At 41.4% G+C, this 14118-nt stretch overlaps 3 protein-coding genes across 4 annotated transcripts; 1 reads left to right on the forward strand and 2 right to left on the reverse strand.

Annotated features, from left to right (window-relative positions):
* Window positions 1-208: 208 nt before the first annotated feature.
* On the reverse strand, window positions 209-7470 carry odf2b (outer dense fiber of sperm tails 2b). Its single transcript, XM_030417007.1, has 17 exons — window positions 7184-7470; window positions 6732-6827; window positions 6044-6186; window positions 5450-5582; window positions 5226-5357; window positions 5071-5145; window positions 4901-4972; window positions 4630-4746; window positions 4009-4185; window positions 3346-3455; window positions 2763-2898; window positions 2340-2450; window positions 1754-2017; window positions 1462-1562; window positions 1192-1354; window positions 938-1063; window positions 209-502 (listed from the first exon to the last, which is right to left on the reverse strand). Exons 1-17 carry the CDS (start codon window positions 7280-7282, stop codon window positions 356-358), a joined length of 2202 nt encoding a protein of 733 aa, XP_030272867.1. The 5' UTR covers window positions 7283-7470; the 3' UTR covers window positions 209-355.
* Window positions 7471-7826: 356 nt separating this feature from the next.
* LOC115581727 (protein cereblon homolog) lies at window positions 7827-10385 on the forward strand. Of its 2 annotated transcripts, XM_030417039.1 has the most exons (3): window positions 7827-7957; window positions 8266-8596; window positions 9563-10385. In XM_030417039.1, the coding sequence occupies exons 1-3, from the start codon at window positions 7874-7876 to the stop codon at window positions 9715-9717; spliced, it is 570 nt and encodes a 189-aa protein (XP_030272899.1). In that variant the 5' UTR covers window positions 7827-7873; the 3' UTR covers window positions 9718-10385. The 2 variants fall into 2 exon arrangements, with proteins under 2 accessions (XP_030272899.1, XP_030272898.1); XM_030417038.1 differs by having other exon boundaries at window positions 7845-8596.
* On the reverse strand, window positions 9818-14102 carry seta (SET nuclear proto-oncogene a). The gene is made up of 8 exons (XM_030417033.1): window positions 13813-14102; window positions 12603-12660; window positions 12140-12282; window positions 11907-12010; window positions 11711-11824; window positions 11155-11325; window positions 10778-10909; window positions 9818-10700 (listed from the first exon to the last, which is right to left on the reverse strand). Exons 1-8 carry the CDS (start codon window positions 13883-13885, stop codon window positions 10677-10679), a joined length of 819 nt encoding a protein of 272 aa, XP_030272893.1. The 5' UTR covers window positions 13886-14102; the 3' UTR covers window positions 9818-10676.
* Window positions 14103-14118: the final 16 nt, after the last annotated feature.

Consider the following 14118-nt stretch of genomic DNA (forward strand, 5'->3'; position numbering starts at 1 on the left):
AGGTTTGTGTGTGTGTGTGTGTTCAATTTGGCTGTAAGAAGCCTAGTGGTCGATGTTTTTTAGGGAATTAAACAAAATGAAAAAAGAAAAATGTATACATCTGCTCAAATTTCAAATTCACATTCATGAAAGCTACAAGATATTTCTTTAAGCAAAGAAATCTGAATCAATAATATTGTAGGACGTAAACTATTCAAAAGAATATAAATATATTTCAGGCAAACATTTTATTGAAAAAGAAAAAGCTTTATTAATTTCATATATAGTATATAATACTCTCAAGTCAAACTAGTTGTCAATAAACTTAATTTAGTTCTACTACCAGGATTCACACAATCCTGGTCATGTTTCACGGTCAACTTGCGAGCAAAGAGTCACCAAACACGCTTCCATATGAGGTTTTTAGAAAATGAACATAGTTCTGCAGGCTGCGGTTTGTAGAGTCTGACTGCTCCAGTCTGTCCTTCATGTTCTGCAGCTGACTTTGGAAACGTCGCTCCATCTGAAGGAAAACATAGACACACAGAAACATTTATTGGATTTTAATATTCACTTTTTGTAAGTGTGTACAGCAGTTCTAGCATGTTAATCAACATATAATATTTCTATTGATGCGTTTATGTATGTACAATTTTAATGTCAACTAGGGGCTAATACCGTTATACATGTTGTTCAATGTGTAAGAAGCCATAAGATATTTTAAACGGATCAGAGTGTTTTACAGGTTAATTGTTCTGAAAAGAAATTATTAACTACAGCTGTTTGTGTTTAAAGTGCAATATTTATTTCCCTATGAAATGTATTAGAAGAATAAAGTAGCATAAAAATGGTAAAACTCAAATACCTCAAAATTCTACTTACGTACAGTTGTTTAGTAATTATACTTAGTTACATTCCTCCACTGCTGAATGGCAATGGAACAGACACAGTGACGTACCTCCTCCTTGCTTCGCTGTAGCTGACTCTGCTCTGTTTTGGCTCGGCTCAGCTGGCTCTGCAGGTCCAAGGCTTTAGACTGGGATGCTCTCTCTTTGGCCAAAACCCTGTGCATGCTGTCGTCCACCTGCAGGTCAGAGAGGAAAAAGATGTCAAGTTTAAGTTTTCCTCAGTTAACTTACATGGACTGCAAATCTTCAGTGTGTCTGTGGACACTGATGTTCAGGTAAATGAAGTGTCTTCAAAGTTTCACACCTGTTTCTGCGCGTCCTCAAGAGTCTGTTGTAGCTGTCGGGACAGGACACTGCACTCTCTGGTCTTCTCCTCCAGCTGCTGTTGAATATACTGGACGCTAGCTTCCTTTGAGGAGAGAGCCTGAGACATCCCTTTGTTTTCTACCTTCATGTCCTCCAGCCTTCTACAGCCAAAACAACACAGAAATCAGTGTTTGCCGTTTGGAAACTTGTTTATTTTCTTCTGTCTGCAAAAAACTGCATACAAGTATAGTTCAGTAAGTGTCTGTACCTCTCCAAGTTGTGAATTTTCTCTTTGAGAATGTTGTTCTCCTCCTGCAGCAGCACGTTCCTCTGCTGAAGCATCTCCAGCTGAGTGCCTTGCTGTTCCACCTGCAGAGGAACACAGTATCAGGATAGATAGCCATGACAGAAATCCACCTCCATGAGATGTCCTGGTGGCCTTGGGCTCTACATCACCAGCCTACTAACTGTAGATCTGTAGCCAGGATCTCAACCAAGTGAAAAGAATGACTGCAGACATCTCTCTTTCTTCTTACTATCATGGAGCTGAAGTTAGGTACCTTGTGTCTGACTTCAGAGAGGGCGGAGTTGTGCTCCATGTTCCTCCTCTCGTGGACATCGGCCTCCTGCTGTACATCTCTGAGTTGCTGCTCGGTCCTCCTCAGTCTGTCGGGCAGCGTCTCGAGCTCTCTGAGCCGGCCCAGCAGCTCCCGCCTCACCTGCTCCTTCTCCCTCTCCAGGCTCACCTTCACCTCCCGCGCTTCATTCTGTGTCATCTCCAGCTTCAGGCAGTAACCCTCAGATTCCAGACGAGCCTGATGGACCTGCACAGAGAAGTCGAATGTCACTAAAACACAGCAGAAACAGTTAACGTCTGTAGTGTTTCCATGAAGAGAAGACTTTTCCAGAATAAAGAAATCATTCAGAAGTGCAGAAAATATATTTGTTCATTTATCAGCTCTACCAGATAGCAATGCACAAGTAAACATCGCAAGGGATAGAACAGATATTTTGTATTTTTGTGATTTGGATTAACCAGCCCTTTAGCAATGTGTGTACATTTCAGCAACAAATTGCCAAAACTTACAAAAATCAGTTGGTCTGTACATTCCCTTTGCATTTAGAAAAGTTTGAGTTCGACTCTACCTTCTTCTTGTATTTCTCCACCAGGTTTTCCTGCTTTTTGATTGAGGATTTCAGCTGACGGGCTTCAGAATGCAAACCTCTGAGCTTCTCCTCAGATGATGTCAGCTGACCCTAAATATAACATATGTTTAGAGTAAGTGCCACCAAAATACATTTCTGTCAGTTGACAGAGAGGATTAAACCATAGAAGAAGGAGCAGTCAAACATGAGATAAGGTCAGTGTCATTTTCTCTTGTCTTAAAAAAAGGCAGTTAATGTGATGATGATAACCTGATGAACACTCAGCTATCATAAATAAGAGAACGCTTGCTTTCTTTTTTAAAGTATAATGTGATTAATAAAGTGCTTTTTAATTTGGTAAATGTTTATGAGGCTGATTTTAGGTTGTGGGAAATCTCAGATCTGCTGTTTCTCTGAAGGTACCTTGAGTCTTTGGTTGTCCAGCTTGGCAGAAGTGCTTTCAGCGCTGAGACAATGTAGCTGATCCCTGAGCTCCTCCCTCTCCAACCGACTCCTCTCCTCCACTGAATGAAGCTGAGAGTTCAGCTCACTCACATGACTGTGAGAGAAGCGGGGATCCAAAGCTTGTTGTCATCACAGTCCCAGCAATTATTTATATTTCAATTATTTTCCAAGTTTACACAGAAATGTCTTTGTTTTCTAGACTGTTGAAATGCAGTGAAATGTAAACTATAACCTACTCCAAAAAAATCTCTCCGTCTTCAATGTGCGATCAAAAAAGTTACATTACATTATTTTACATCATTATTTTGATTTTGACATTATTGAAGACCAGTATTAATCTGCTGCTAGAAGAGTGCGACTTAAATGAATATCTTCACGATTTGGAGTGCAGACATCAATTCTGACAACATTTACATGTTACAAATCATGAATCATGATATTTTGTTCATCTCTGTCAGTAAACAGGAATGATTGTACTGAATATCAGTTTCACACAACAAACTAAGTCAGTGTCTCCCATGCCTTCAGAATGTGCACTCACAGTTTGAGAGCGGAAATCTCCTCTTCCAGCTGTCCTTTAGCAGCTGCCTCTTTAGAGTGGCGGAGGCACCAGTCACTGGAGGTGGACAGAGCCTGAGCCAACTGGGACTCCTTAGACAAAACAGACGTTGTCTTATCAGTTTGGTTCATGGTGCAGCCTTTTTAAATTATTTCGCTTCTTGATTACATTTATGGTTTAGGAAATAGATTCGAGCTAAAGACAAGATTCACAGTAAAGTCACACATACTCGACCACAGAGAGAAAAATATCCATTCCTGCAACACGTCTGTATTGTACAAATTCGAGTCATCGTGTGGGCAGAGACTACACCACTACACTACGCTAGCCTGTCCTCGCCTCAGAATCTGGTGTTTGTGTTTCACTGGAATATTCCTACTGAACTAAGAAACCGGCTGAACTTCCTTTGAACTCAATTTGCATAAAACCGTGTGATCAGACAAGACACCACCACCAGTGAGAAAACTCATTTGCATGCAGGATAAGCCACGGAGATGTCTGTGGATTCTCCTGGAACTCTCTTTTGGAGAAGACATTGTAATTTTTTCATGGTTTGTGCTACACCAAGTTAAAGAACCCTTTTCTGCCAGCTACCTTGATGCTCTTTGAGTTTCAGACATTGTGAGCGTACCTCTGAATACTGACCTTCTCCTGAAGTTTTACTGCGAGCTGCCTGGCAGACTCTTCCCTTTGTTCTGCCTGCTGGGTCAGCAGGGCGAGCACCTCATGGTCCTGCCGCCCCTGCTCCTCCTTTTCCTTCTCTGTCTGCCGCTTCAGAGTCTGCAGCTCGTCCTGCTGCTGCTCCTGGTTCTGCTGCATCCTCTGGTTTACAGAGAAGAAAAGAGACATTCACACATCCAGTTTAAATGATAATAAAGGTCCTAATATTTCAACAAATTGTGGACAAACTGTTGACAATGCAGCAGGAGCAGGCTTGAGAAGTTTCCATTAAAGTTTTGATACACTTTTTGCCAAGCTGGCTTAAACTGCTGTCCTTCACAAAGCACTGAGCTTGAAACATTTCACAGCCTCCATTCTAGCAGTAGTGAATAACTGTTTTCCAATCACAACAAAGATAAAGGCAAGACATAACACCATTGGCCAAAAGCAGCAAGGGTTTGAGATGTGTTTCGACACTGTCTATTTCCTTCAAACACTGACAGTAGCACCCGTTTTACTGTCTGTTTAGAATGGACTGATGAGAAGAACTGGTTCACATCTGACAGTACAGATGTGTGTGTTTGACTGTGTTTCATGTTCACAGACCTGAATCTCAGCAGCCAGATGGGCCTTTTCAGCTTCGCTTCTGTTCAGCTCAGACTCCAGATAGTCGCGGGTTGAGTGCAAAAATCTTGAAAGCTCCTCCGCTGTCTTCATGTTGTCCTGACATGACAGAGGGGAGAAGAGGTTGATGGGGAATTTCTGTTTGCCAACACCTGGAAGTTACAGTGTATATGGCTGTGTGAGAGATACCAATGTTTTTACTACTAAGCCTGGTCAGAATACAAGCTGTGTACACCAGTGTAGTAGTTCAAACCTTTTCAAAGTCCAAACGTTCAGTGAGCTTAGACACCTCTTTCTCCTTGTTGGTGAGTTTGGCCAAAAGTCGCTGCAAGAGGAGAAGAAAAACAGAAAAATCTCCTCTAATGTCTGACCGCTGACAATAATGAATGAACACATGCATGCGACCAGGTGATAATGACTCACAGTGTTCTCTGCATCACTGTCTGCCATTCTCTTCTTTATAGCATCTTTCTGTTCTGACCACATCAGTGATTCCCTCTGTTGATACAACAACACAACACTCAAATAACAGTCGAAAGATGATTTGCCCTACTTGACTTTTCTTCTACTTCCTGTACCTCATGTTCACTCCACTCCCTGAGGAGTTCGCGCAGGCTGTGATTGGTGTGGTCGAACATCTCTATCTTCTCTAACAATAAATCCTGCTGCCGCCCAAGTGATGCTACATTCAGTTTTGATAGCCGCTTATCCTAAAAGATAAATGACAGAATTAAAACATGCAATGCACGGCATTCCCTTTACCAACTGTGGACTCAAAACGATCCGCTGGTGCAAAGTTTACCTTAGCGAAGCTGTCGATAATTTCCTTCAGGGCTGTGAGCTGATTAGCTACTGCTACACCATCAATTTCTGCTTCTACGAGTGCCCTCAAAAGCGTGTCTGTCCCTCTGTGTGGGTGGCCCTTAGAATCTGACCTGTAAGCAAGACAAAGAAAAAACACAGACTGATAGACCAATGTTTGATACAGCTGTCATCACATGGCTCATATATGTCATAGGCCTGCATCCTTTTTGGTTATTTTGTTAGGTTAGGTTACAGCAGATGTACAACAGTTTATTGGTAAAAAAAAAAAAGGAAGACTAATATACTGACATTATGTTCTGCAACCTGTTCAATTTACCAAATGTTACTGTATTGTTTTGTGGTCTGTATTTAGCAGCTGTCAGTTCAACAATCTGTGTCTGTGCCTCATCTCAGATGTAAGTTGAAAAAAATCAGTAGAAGGCACTGATGACAAAAACAAATGATGTGTGTTGAAACTCACTGGATGGGATGTCTCACTGACTACATGTGAACTGTTACAATATCCATCAAAAAGAGACGAATTATCAAAAGTAAATGTACAGCCTTGTGCGACTGCTTAAGAGACTCGTACTTCTTCAGACTGTGACTGCTTTCTTGCTCCCTGAGAAGGACACTGAGGTTTTTGGATACTGCAGCCAGCTCCTCCTCCTCTTGCTCCTCTTCATTCCGCCGATGTCTGATTCCACTTCCTGACTGATGCTGCACTCTGCTTCTCTGATCATAATGCACAAACAAACAAGACTCATGTTCAGGGAACCGACACACAATAAGGTTGAACTTTAAGAGTTTCAAAACAACATGTACAATAGGGATCACAATTAAACAAGAATTATCTGCACAGAATTCCGCAATCAAATCACAGACGGGAATATTTTCTGATAGTCAAAGATGGCAAAGTATTTAAAGTAGTCAGTGGTGCTTATTCACAACCGTCTTTATTTTCCCACAGGCGTCAAACTTCTGCTCTGCATGTCGCTGTTCCAAATTAACAATCGCACAAAACTATAAGAGGCTATGACAGCTTTAAAGGGATAATGCAAACTTTATTTCATGGGAACATGTCATTAAATTCTATTCTGATTATAGTCAAATTTAGTATTAGGTATAAACCTGTCTGTCCTGTTTGGAGAGCAAACCCCTGCCAGAACAACCCTTCTTCTCAATTCTGTTTGTTCACCGACATAATTATTGGCTCTCCTTGCATGCATCGTAGGCAGAGATAAACACTACCAAGAGGCACGCCACTAGTATGAGCTCACATCTCTTCTGCAGGACAGTCTTCCTGGAGGAATCCATGGCGTCCGCACCTTCGGCCTCCCTCCATTTCCCATCACCTGGGCATCGTTTGTCCTATTCTGCAGATAAAAAGGAGGGAATCCACAGATAAAACAAATAGATCTTACAGTATTGTAGCATCCTCAACCTCTTAATTTTAGTCTATTTAATACAGACTCCTTAAATGTAGCGTAAAGTCTTTAAAAAGTAAGAGACATTTTTAAAAGCTACTCTAAACATGAAAACAAATCAGTGCAGGTGAAATCAGGCAGGACATGTTTTTAACACAGTAGCTACATAATAAAAAAGTTGCGCATGCATTGGAGACATTTAATCTTTGATGACCATACATATAGCAGCGTGTAACAAGTGACCAGAGGAAATGATAATTTGTGTTTCCAGTTAAGTAGTGTAAGTTGTACGTTAGTCTAATAACCTGTGGGGTCTTGCTGGGACTCCTCCTCATATGAACATGTACAGGTGTGGTCTCCGGTACATGAACATGGACCGGCGGCGGTGAATCCCGGGTTTTCATTCTTCCGAGACGTCACAACAACATTCATACTGTGTTTACAATCAACGAACACCCAGTCAAACAGATATTAAACAGTAGTTGGTAGTTCATTAGCACCGTACGAAGTTACCAGCGACATGTTTTCCCAGATAAATCTCGACTTTTGTCTGTGCAGCGGACGGTTGTTTGGATTGACAAACGATCCCTCTGATTGGCTCGTTTGCAATATCCCGTCCTGTGATTGGCGGAGGCGAGTTGACGATGTGCGTCGCCCGTGGTAACCATTAGATGTAATGGCCAATGTATAAACTCATTTTTATAAAACAAAGCCATCTCCTTTCAAACTATTGACTACTGTTTTACTCGATTTAATACTGTGTGTCTCACTTTACCTAAACTTAAAAAATAGAAAACAACGCAGTCACAAAAAACACTATGAGACCCAAGATGGAGGTCACCGACGGTTGCACAAATTAGGCTTCTGTAGCGTTCTAACGTAGCTTGCTAATAGTAAAACTTTTTTTTCTGTTACCTCTCAAGTTAATAACCATCTAAAAGTTATCAATGTGAGTGTTGTGCAAAAATGTGCAATGGGCGCAGTTAGACTAGGAAATGGTTAGGATGACTACATTTCCTGTTTGTCTCCATGGCACTTCCGAGCTTGCCAACGCTTATTGTACCACTAGCTCGCAGCTTGTAAGTTCACGAATCACCATCTAGTTATGTATTAACAGTGCGAGTCAGCATTTTTGACGTAGTTAACACAGCTACGTGATAAATCTGATACTTTCGATTGGTATTTGATAACCTAACGACACTCATCGATGCACCACCAGTGTAGCTGCTAGGAGGATAAGCTAGTTTGCATTAGCAGAAGCTTTCCATGTGCGTGCGAGGCAGCAATGACATGCAAGCAGAGCCTGCGGCTGCTGGTGAAGCAGCTGGAGAGGTTCATAATACAGTATATTTCCTTTGTTCTCCTGTTTTATCCCGCTGCATACCAGCCCGGTGAGGCGTGTGTTGCCGTGGCGGAGGAGGGGGACACCAGCCCCGCCACTCTGATACTGTGCAGGGCGTGTGGACACGAGCTGGCGTTCGGGACGGACATCAACCACGTTCACAGCCGACTGGCGCTCTCCAGCCGGAACGACACACTGATCGGGGGCCGAAGGGTTAACATTCAGCTTTTCGAAAACCCCCATGGACACCAGTTTGAGGTGATCACGTTCAGAAAAGCTGACGTTACCCAGCACTGGCCGGCCGATAAGCACTTCTCCTGGTTCCCCGGGTTCTCGTGGACTGTGGCCACCTGTCCTCGGTGTAAAACTCATTTAGGTGGGTACGAACCCGTAATGACGCAAGAAGTCCAGTATTCATCATCATCAGTATTCAGCAATTTGTAATAAGTATGTTGTGATGACCTCTGTACTGTTGGGAGTTTATGCAAACAAATACAAAGGTTTCGTTTAACTGTTGAAAAAAAAGAACGGTCTACAAAACGTTTGCCAAATTGTTAAATACACTACTCAAAATAAGTTTGCGATATTGGTGCATGGATATGCACATACTTATTTGTGGACCAAAAATATTCACAAAATCAATATTCAGATATGTCACAGAGTAAACAATCAAGTGAAATACTATACATCTGTCTAAGTTTGAATAGTGTGTACATCTACACAACAGACACTCATCAGAGTTTAATGAGTATGGATTGTAAGTATGGATTTTAACTTAATCAAACCAAAAATAACCAACTCATTCACGTTTTCCTCAGTTTTATTTATACCACAATATTTTGTAATTTTCGTATTTAAGTCTTAACTAGTACTTTCTATTAAGTCAGTATTAAAATTAACATAGGCAAACTCACATGAAATCCTTGGACTGGTTTATACATTTAGATCATATATGAAGGAAATAATATTGAGCAGTAAGTCAAAATAAAGTAACAAATATTTTAAAGTTATCTCAGGTTACTATTTCTGATGTTCTACCAGTTTCTTTTCCAGTTACTGTCAGGATTTATTGTAGTAAAGCTAAATTGTTGTCCAAGTAATGGCATACATTTTTCATTCAAAGCTCAAATTGTGGTGAGGTTGTTGTATTTGAGAGCAAGGGATAAATTCAATTTCTTCCTCGAAGTTACACAAAATTAGCTAGTAGGAAAACAGCTTTCATTGTCATCTCCTCAAACGCTGGCAACGCTCTCCCTTGTGCTCCCTCTATGTGCCATCTTTTATATGTGGTGCCGATTATAAGTCTTCATTTTTGTTAAAACATTTCAATTTCTCACTCCAGGTTGGGCCTTTCAACCAAGTGACTGGCCAGACATGATCACAAAAACAACCTTTGAGGATTCGGCGCACACCTTCTTGGCTTTAATCATCGACCGTCTTCTTCGAGAAGACTTTGCTTCAAGTCTGCTAGTGACTCCAAAATCCTTCATGAGCTGATGGACTGTTGACTGTACAATTAACCCAGGTGCCATTGCTGCTACCTAAATCTATTTTTAAAATGCATTTGTATACGCCCACTTGAAAACTCCCACACGTGTAAACACAGTAAGTTTTATTATTGTAACAAAGCAAGTTGTACACCTCAAATTTAAAACAGTTTCTTTTCCCCCCAGCGGAAAAGGAAAGTGTGATTAAATGTAAATTCTATGAGATAACAGGTTTGTTTTACCCATGAAGCAGTGGGGCCAAAATTTACAAGCTTGTTTTTTTTCCATTTTGTTCTTTATTAAAAATGTCATTTCAAATCTCATGGATATCTGTAAAACAATACAATGAAAAAAAAAAAGTCCCATAGAAATGGTGTCAAAATAACCACTCTCCCCAATAACCAACATACTCCTGCCCCTCCCCAGCTTACCCCACCCCCCTCCCCCAAAACATTACAAGTCAAAGGAATGAGCTGGTACTCGTTAACCACATTGGGGAAAAATAACAGTTTTTCCAAGGGATCGACACCCCAAATGAAAAAAGGAAAAAAAAAAAATGGGGGAAAAAAGTATTGAGAGGTAAACTAGCGCTGGGTCACTACACCATGGCTTTAGTTAATTTACCACACAACCTTTAACAGGAGGAATTCTGTGTGAATTGTTTTCAAATTCTACTCAGGATGCCGTGCTGATTCTATTTTTATACTTTTTTATTATTTTTGAGATGACTTTTGGGATGGTACTCACAATTCAGGGCAAAGTGCCATTGGCCTAAGATGAGTCAAAGGAGAACATAACATGGCACCAACAGGTGAAGCCTCAGAATGGAAAATGAAGCACACATGGATTTTTTTTAAAAAAAGGAACAACCAAAAAAAAAAAAAAAAAAAATTAAAACCTTTGCTCCCGAACGTGAGTGGAAAAACCAACAGGGAATAGAAGGTTGAGGGTCAGGGTAGATGTTATTTCTTAGTCGTCTTCTCCCTCGTCATCCTGAAAGAACAAGATGTGTGTCAGAGTGTTGAAAACAAACTACTGTTAAAAACTCCCTTTTGACTTTGTCACTGTACCTCTCCATCTTCTCCATCATCCTCCTCATCTTCCTCTCCATCTTCATCTCCCTCCTCGTCTATGTCTTCCAGACCCTCTTCGTCCTCTTCATCATCTTCACCTTCACCCTCTTCGTCATCCATGTCAGGGACCTATGGATAGCAAACTCTTTCAGCACTTGTTTTTCCTTTCAGTTATCCCAGCCTAAATTGAAAGTTTCCTGTCCTGATTGGAATACAATGTGTGAGCAGGATAAAGTGTGCCGGGGACATCCACACAAAGACAAATCTTAAGTACATAAAAGGGAAAGCTAAACATTGTCTGCCTAGAGTCAAAAGTGTCTGTGGGAAATGTTTACGCAACAAGCAAGGAAATATCAACCTAGTTGTAAACATACCAAGTAGTACTGCAAAGGGTTTGGCCAGATGTCGTCCTTGATGACTTCCCCAAGCTCATCAGCACCAGCATCAGCGTGATCAGTGAACCAGGTGAAGAAGCTCTCTGGCTCTTCATGTTGCCTCTTCCTTCCTGCTTTGTTCTGTGTCTGGCTGGAGCGCTTGGTCAGGTCCTACAAACACATGGGGGAAAAATATATACAATTTTAAACGGAAAACTTCCACTATGCGACCATTCAAGTTGGGTCAGCAGCTCATGCCGGTATAATTTTGCTCTTTTTTTGTGAAAATGAAGAAATCCAAGCTAGCACAGCAGTTTAAATTTTTTTTCTCTTCTTAGGGTACAATTGCAAATCAGTAAATAAAAGAAAAAAAAAAGTTATGTTATGAAGAGGGAAAATAAAAAAAAATCACTTAAGAATGCTACATAACTGGTTGAAGGTAAAATAAAGCCTTGTCTTTACCACTCAGTCAAGATTATTTATCACATGTAATCATGTAGAAAAAAAAGGTACAATCAGTGACATTTTACTTTGCTGACAAACTGAAGATGCATACCTTTCCTGATTTCCATTTGATTTCTGTAGACTTTGAAGATGGGTCCCCGCTCTCATTCAAATGGAACTCTTTGGAAAGTACTTTGTTTTCGAAGTACGGATTTTCGTCGAAATACTTAAAGATAAAATGCACACAGGTTAGAATATAAAATAAAACTTGCGCCTGTTGCATGTGTGTGCAATGTTACGATACTTACAAAATCTATTCTGTAGCCTGACTTGATGTCTTCAAACTCTGTCACCTCCACTCGGCTCAGGTAATGAAGTGCTTCTTCATCTTCCTCTCCCAGTAGGGCAGATACTGCAGGGGGGCAAAACAGATTCAGACCAGACTTAGATTTGAGTGACTGTCAAAATCTCACACATTCTCACAGTGATTCAATTATTTCCATACAATAGAGGATGGCAGAAAAAAAACTTTATTCCTCACCTTGTGGATGGTTGACGAACGTGGTGACCCAGAAGTTGGGGATTTTGGCGATCAGTTCTGACCTCTTCTGAAAGAATGGCTGACGGAGTTTGTTGTATTTCTGTTCTACTTTGAGGATCTCCTCACTGGCCTGCTCGTTCAACCTGAAAGGAAAAAATTACAAACCAAATTGAGGGCAAGTTTGATGATTGATCGTACAAAAAGAAATGCAGAACAAGAAGAAAACATTTGCAGTGCTGTGTTTGGTCGATTATAGTTCCTAGGGTCCAAAAGTGTGTAACAATGCACCATGACACACACAGATTCTGCAAATTTTCACACCAACCACAGATTACAACATCTGATTTCACCAAATAGTTCCTCTTCCTTTAAGAGATCCACTAACCCCCTCCTTGATTTACCTGCTGAACAGAAAAGGGTGCAACCTCCATGATTTATAATAAGTTAATAAAATGTTTATTACCTGTCAATTTCGTTTTGAACTTCGTCAATGTGTTCAATAGCTTCTTGCTGCTCTTTCTCTGTGGGAGAGAAAAAAATGTTAGATAAAATGTACACATTATTTAATACAAATTAAATTGCGCCAAAAACGAACAAAACCAAAAAAAAAAAAAAAAAAATCACGAGAAGTTGAATTAAAAATGTGCGTATTTATGCTCCTACAAAACTGGGCGTGTATAATTTTAAGTTCATTTGGCATCCCTGTGAGTAACTTTTTAAAGCCGCCAATAAGTTTAAGGTAATTCCGACAACTGCTTTAGTCTAGGTGTTTTGCTATTTCAATAATTTAGTTGTTCCAATGGCCAATTCTCCGTTAGTACGCGGTAGTTGTACGGATGATAAAAACCTAGGATCCCCCGGAGGTTAGGGTAATATGAGCGGCCAATAGCTGCAGCTCTGGCGGCTCAGACACTCACCGTTTCCTGCCGGCTGCTACCGACAAGGCCGCGTGGTTTAAATGTGGGACATCTGACTGCACACACAGAGCCGCGATAACGTGAGAGAGCTAGGACAGATGCCAGGATAGACCCCCCTCACTATCAAACCGTGGCTCATACTGCCGAGTCCTGCGCCCTGTTGTCTAAATATTAAAATTATATTGTCTGACTGACTGCAGGGCTGGTGGATTTTAATGCATTTTAACCAGTAACAAAACATAACGTCGTCAGCTAGCGTTAGGTAACAAGCACAACAACAACACTAGCTGGCTAACTGCTAATGCCCAACTGAAAAGGCAAACTTTTCCGTTATTAAAGCCCGCAACAGCTGTGTAAACATTGATTGGTCCATTTGAAGTGATTTTATAACAGCACGCAAAACACTGATCCTCCAGCACGGCTCACGACCACTCGGTCAGTAGCCAACGACACAACTGGCCACGCTGATGATGCTAAATCAACTAGCTAACATGGCCTCTCAGCACCGGTCTGAACTGAACAACAGCGGGCAGGAGTAACGGCATGCTAATAAACGCGCTAGCTGGCGAGCTAACTGCTCTTCTCGAAACACGCAGCAACCACCGTGGTCAACAGCAAAGCGGGTCCTGTGGCGTTAAGCAAAGTGCAAGCAATACACAAAATAATTATGAACAAAATCGCACCCTTTGGCAATGCAAATTATGTTAGAGAAGAAAGTGAAAATGGCGGTGAATAGGAGGCCGCCATTCCCCTTACCGGAGGTTTCGTCCGCTCCGTCATGGTTCGAGTTCAGCTCCTTTTTACTCACTTTTGCCGCCGAGGCCGACATGTTTTCGCAAGCTGGGGTAACTTACAGACGTCTGAGAAAATAGCTGGTAGCTTTGAATCTGGTTTCTCCCTGAACAGGAGAGCGGTAATTCGGCGTAAAGTTCGGCGTGCAGAAGCCAACAACGTGCTGCTTTCCACACAATGTAGCTGCCGATGAGCGAGGAAGTCACAGCAAGCGCTGCTCACGCGCTCCTTTCATTACGAACGCGCCTCGCCGAATGGAGACGAGAGCGA

The sequence above is a fragment of the Sparus aurata genome, chromosome 5 (assembly GCF_900880675.1).
Source record: "Sparus aurata chromosome 5, fSpaAur1.1, whole genome shotgun sequence".
NCBI classification, from domain to species: domain Eukaryota; kingdom Metazoa; phylum Chordata; class Actinopteri; order Spariformes; family Sparidae; genus Sparus; species Sparus aurata.

What these genes read in the sequence shown, in the direction of transcription:
- seta (XM_030417033.1), bottom strand. Translation starts at nt 13,885, where the DNA reads ATGTCGGCCTCGGCGGCAAAAGTGAGTAAAAAGGAGCTGAACTCGAAC. An exon ending in GTTCAAAACGAAATTGACAG is followed by an intron (nt 12,283 to 12,602) that starts GTAATAAACATT and finishes TTTTCCTTTCAG; the next exon opens with GTTGAACGAGCAGGCCAGTG. An exon ending in TCAAATGGAAATCAGGAAAG is followed by an intron (nt 11,326 to 11,710) that starts GTATGCATCTTC and finishes ATGTGTTTGTAG; the next exon opens with GACCTGACCAAGCGCTCCAG.
- odf2b (XM_030417007.1), bottom strand. Translation starts at nt 7,282, where the DNA reads ATGAAAACCCGGGATTCACCGCCGCCGGTCCATGTTCATGTACCGGAG. An exon ending in ATCTGGCTGCTGAGATTCAG is followed by an intron (nt 4,186 to 4,629) that starts GTCTGTGAACAT and finishes TCTGTAAACCAG; the next exon opens with AGGATGCAGCAGAACCAGGA. An exon ending in CAGTAAAACTTCAGGAGAAG is followed by an intron (nt 3,456 to 4,008) that starts GTCAGTATTCAG and finishes GTTTTGTCTAAG; the next exon opens with GAGTCCCAGTTGGCTCAGGC.
- LOC115581727 (XM_030417038.1), top strand. Translation starts at nt 8,164, where the DNA reads ATGACATGCAAGCAGAGCCTGCGGCTGCTGGTGAAGCAGCTGGAGAGG. An exon ending in TCGGTGTAAAACTCATTTAG is followed by an intron (nt 8,597 to 9,562) that starts GTGGGTACGAAC and finishes TTCTCACTCCAG; the next exon opens with GTTGGGCCTTTCAACCAAGT.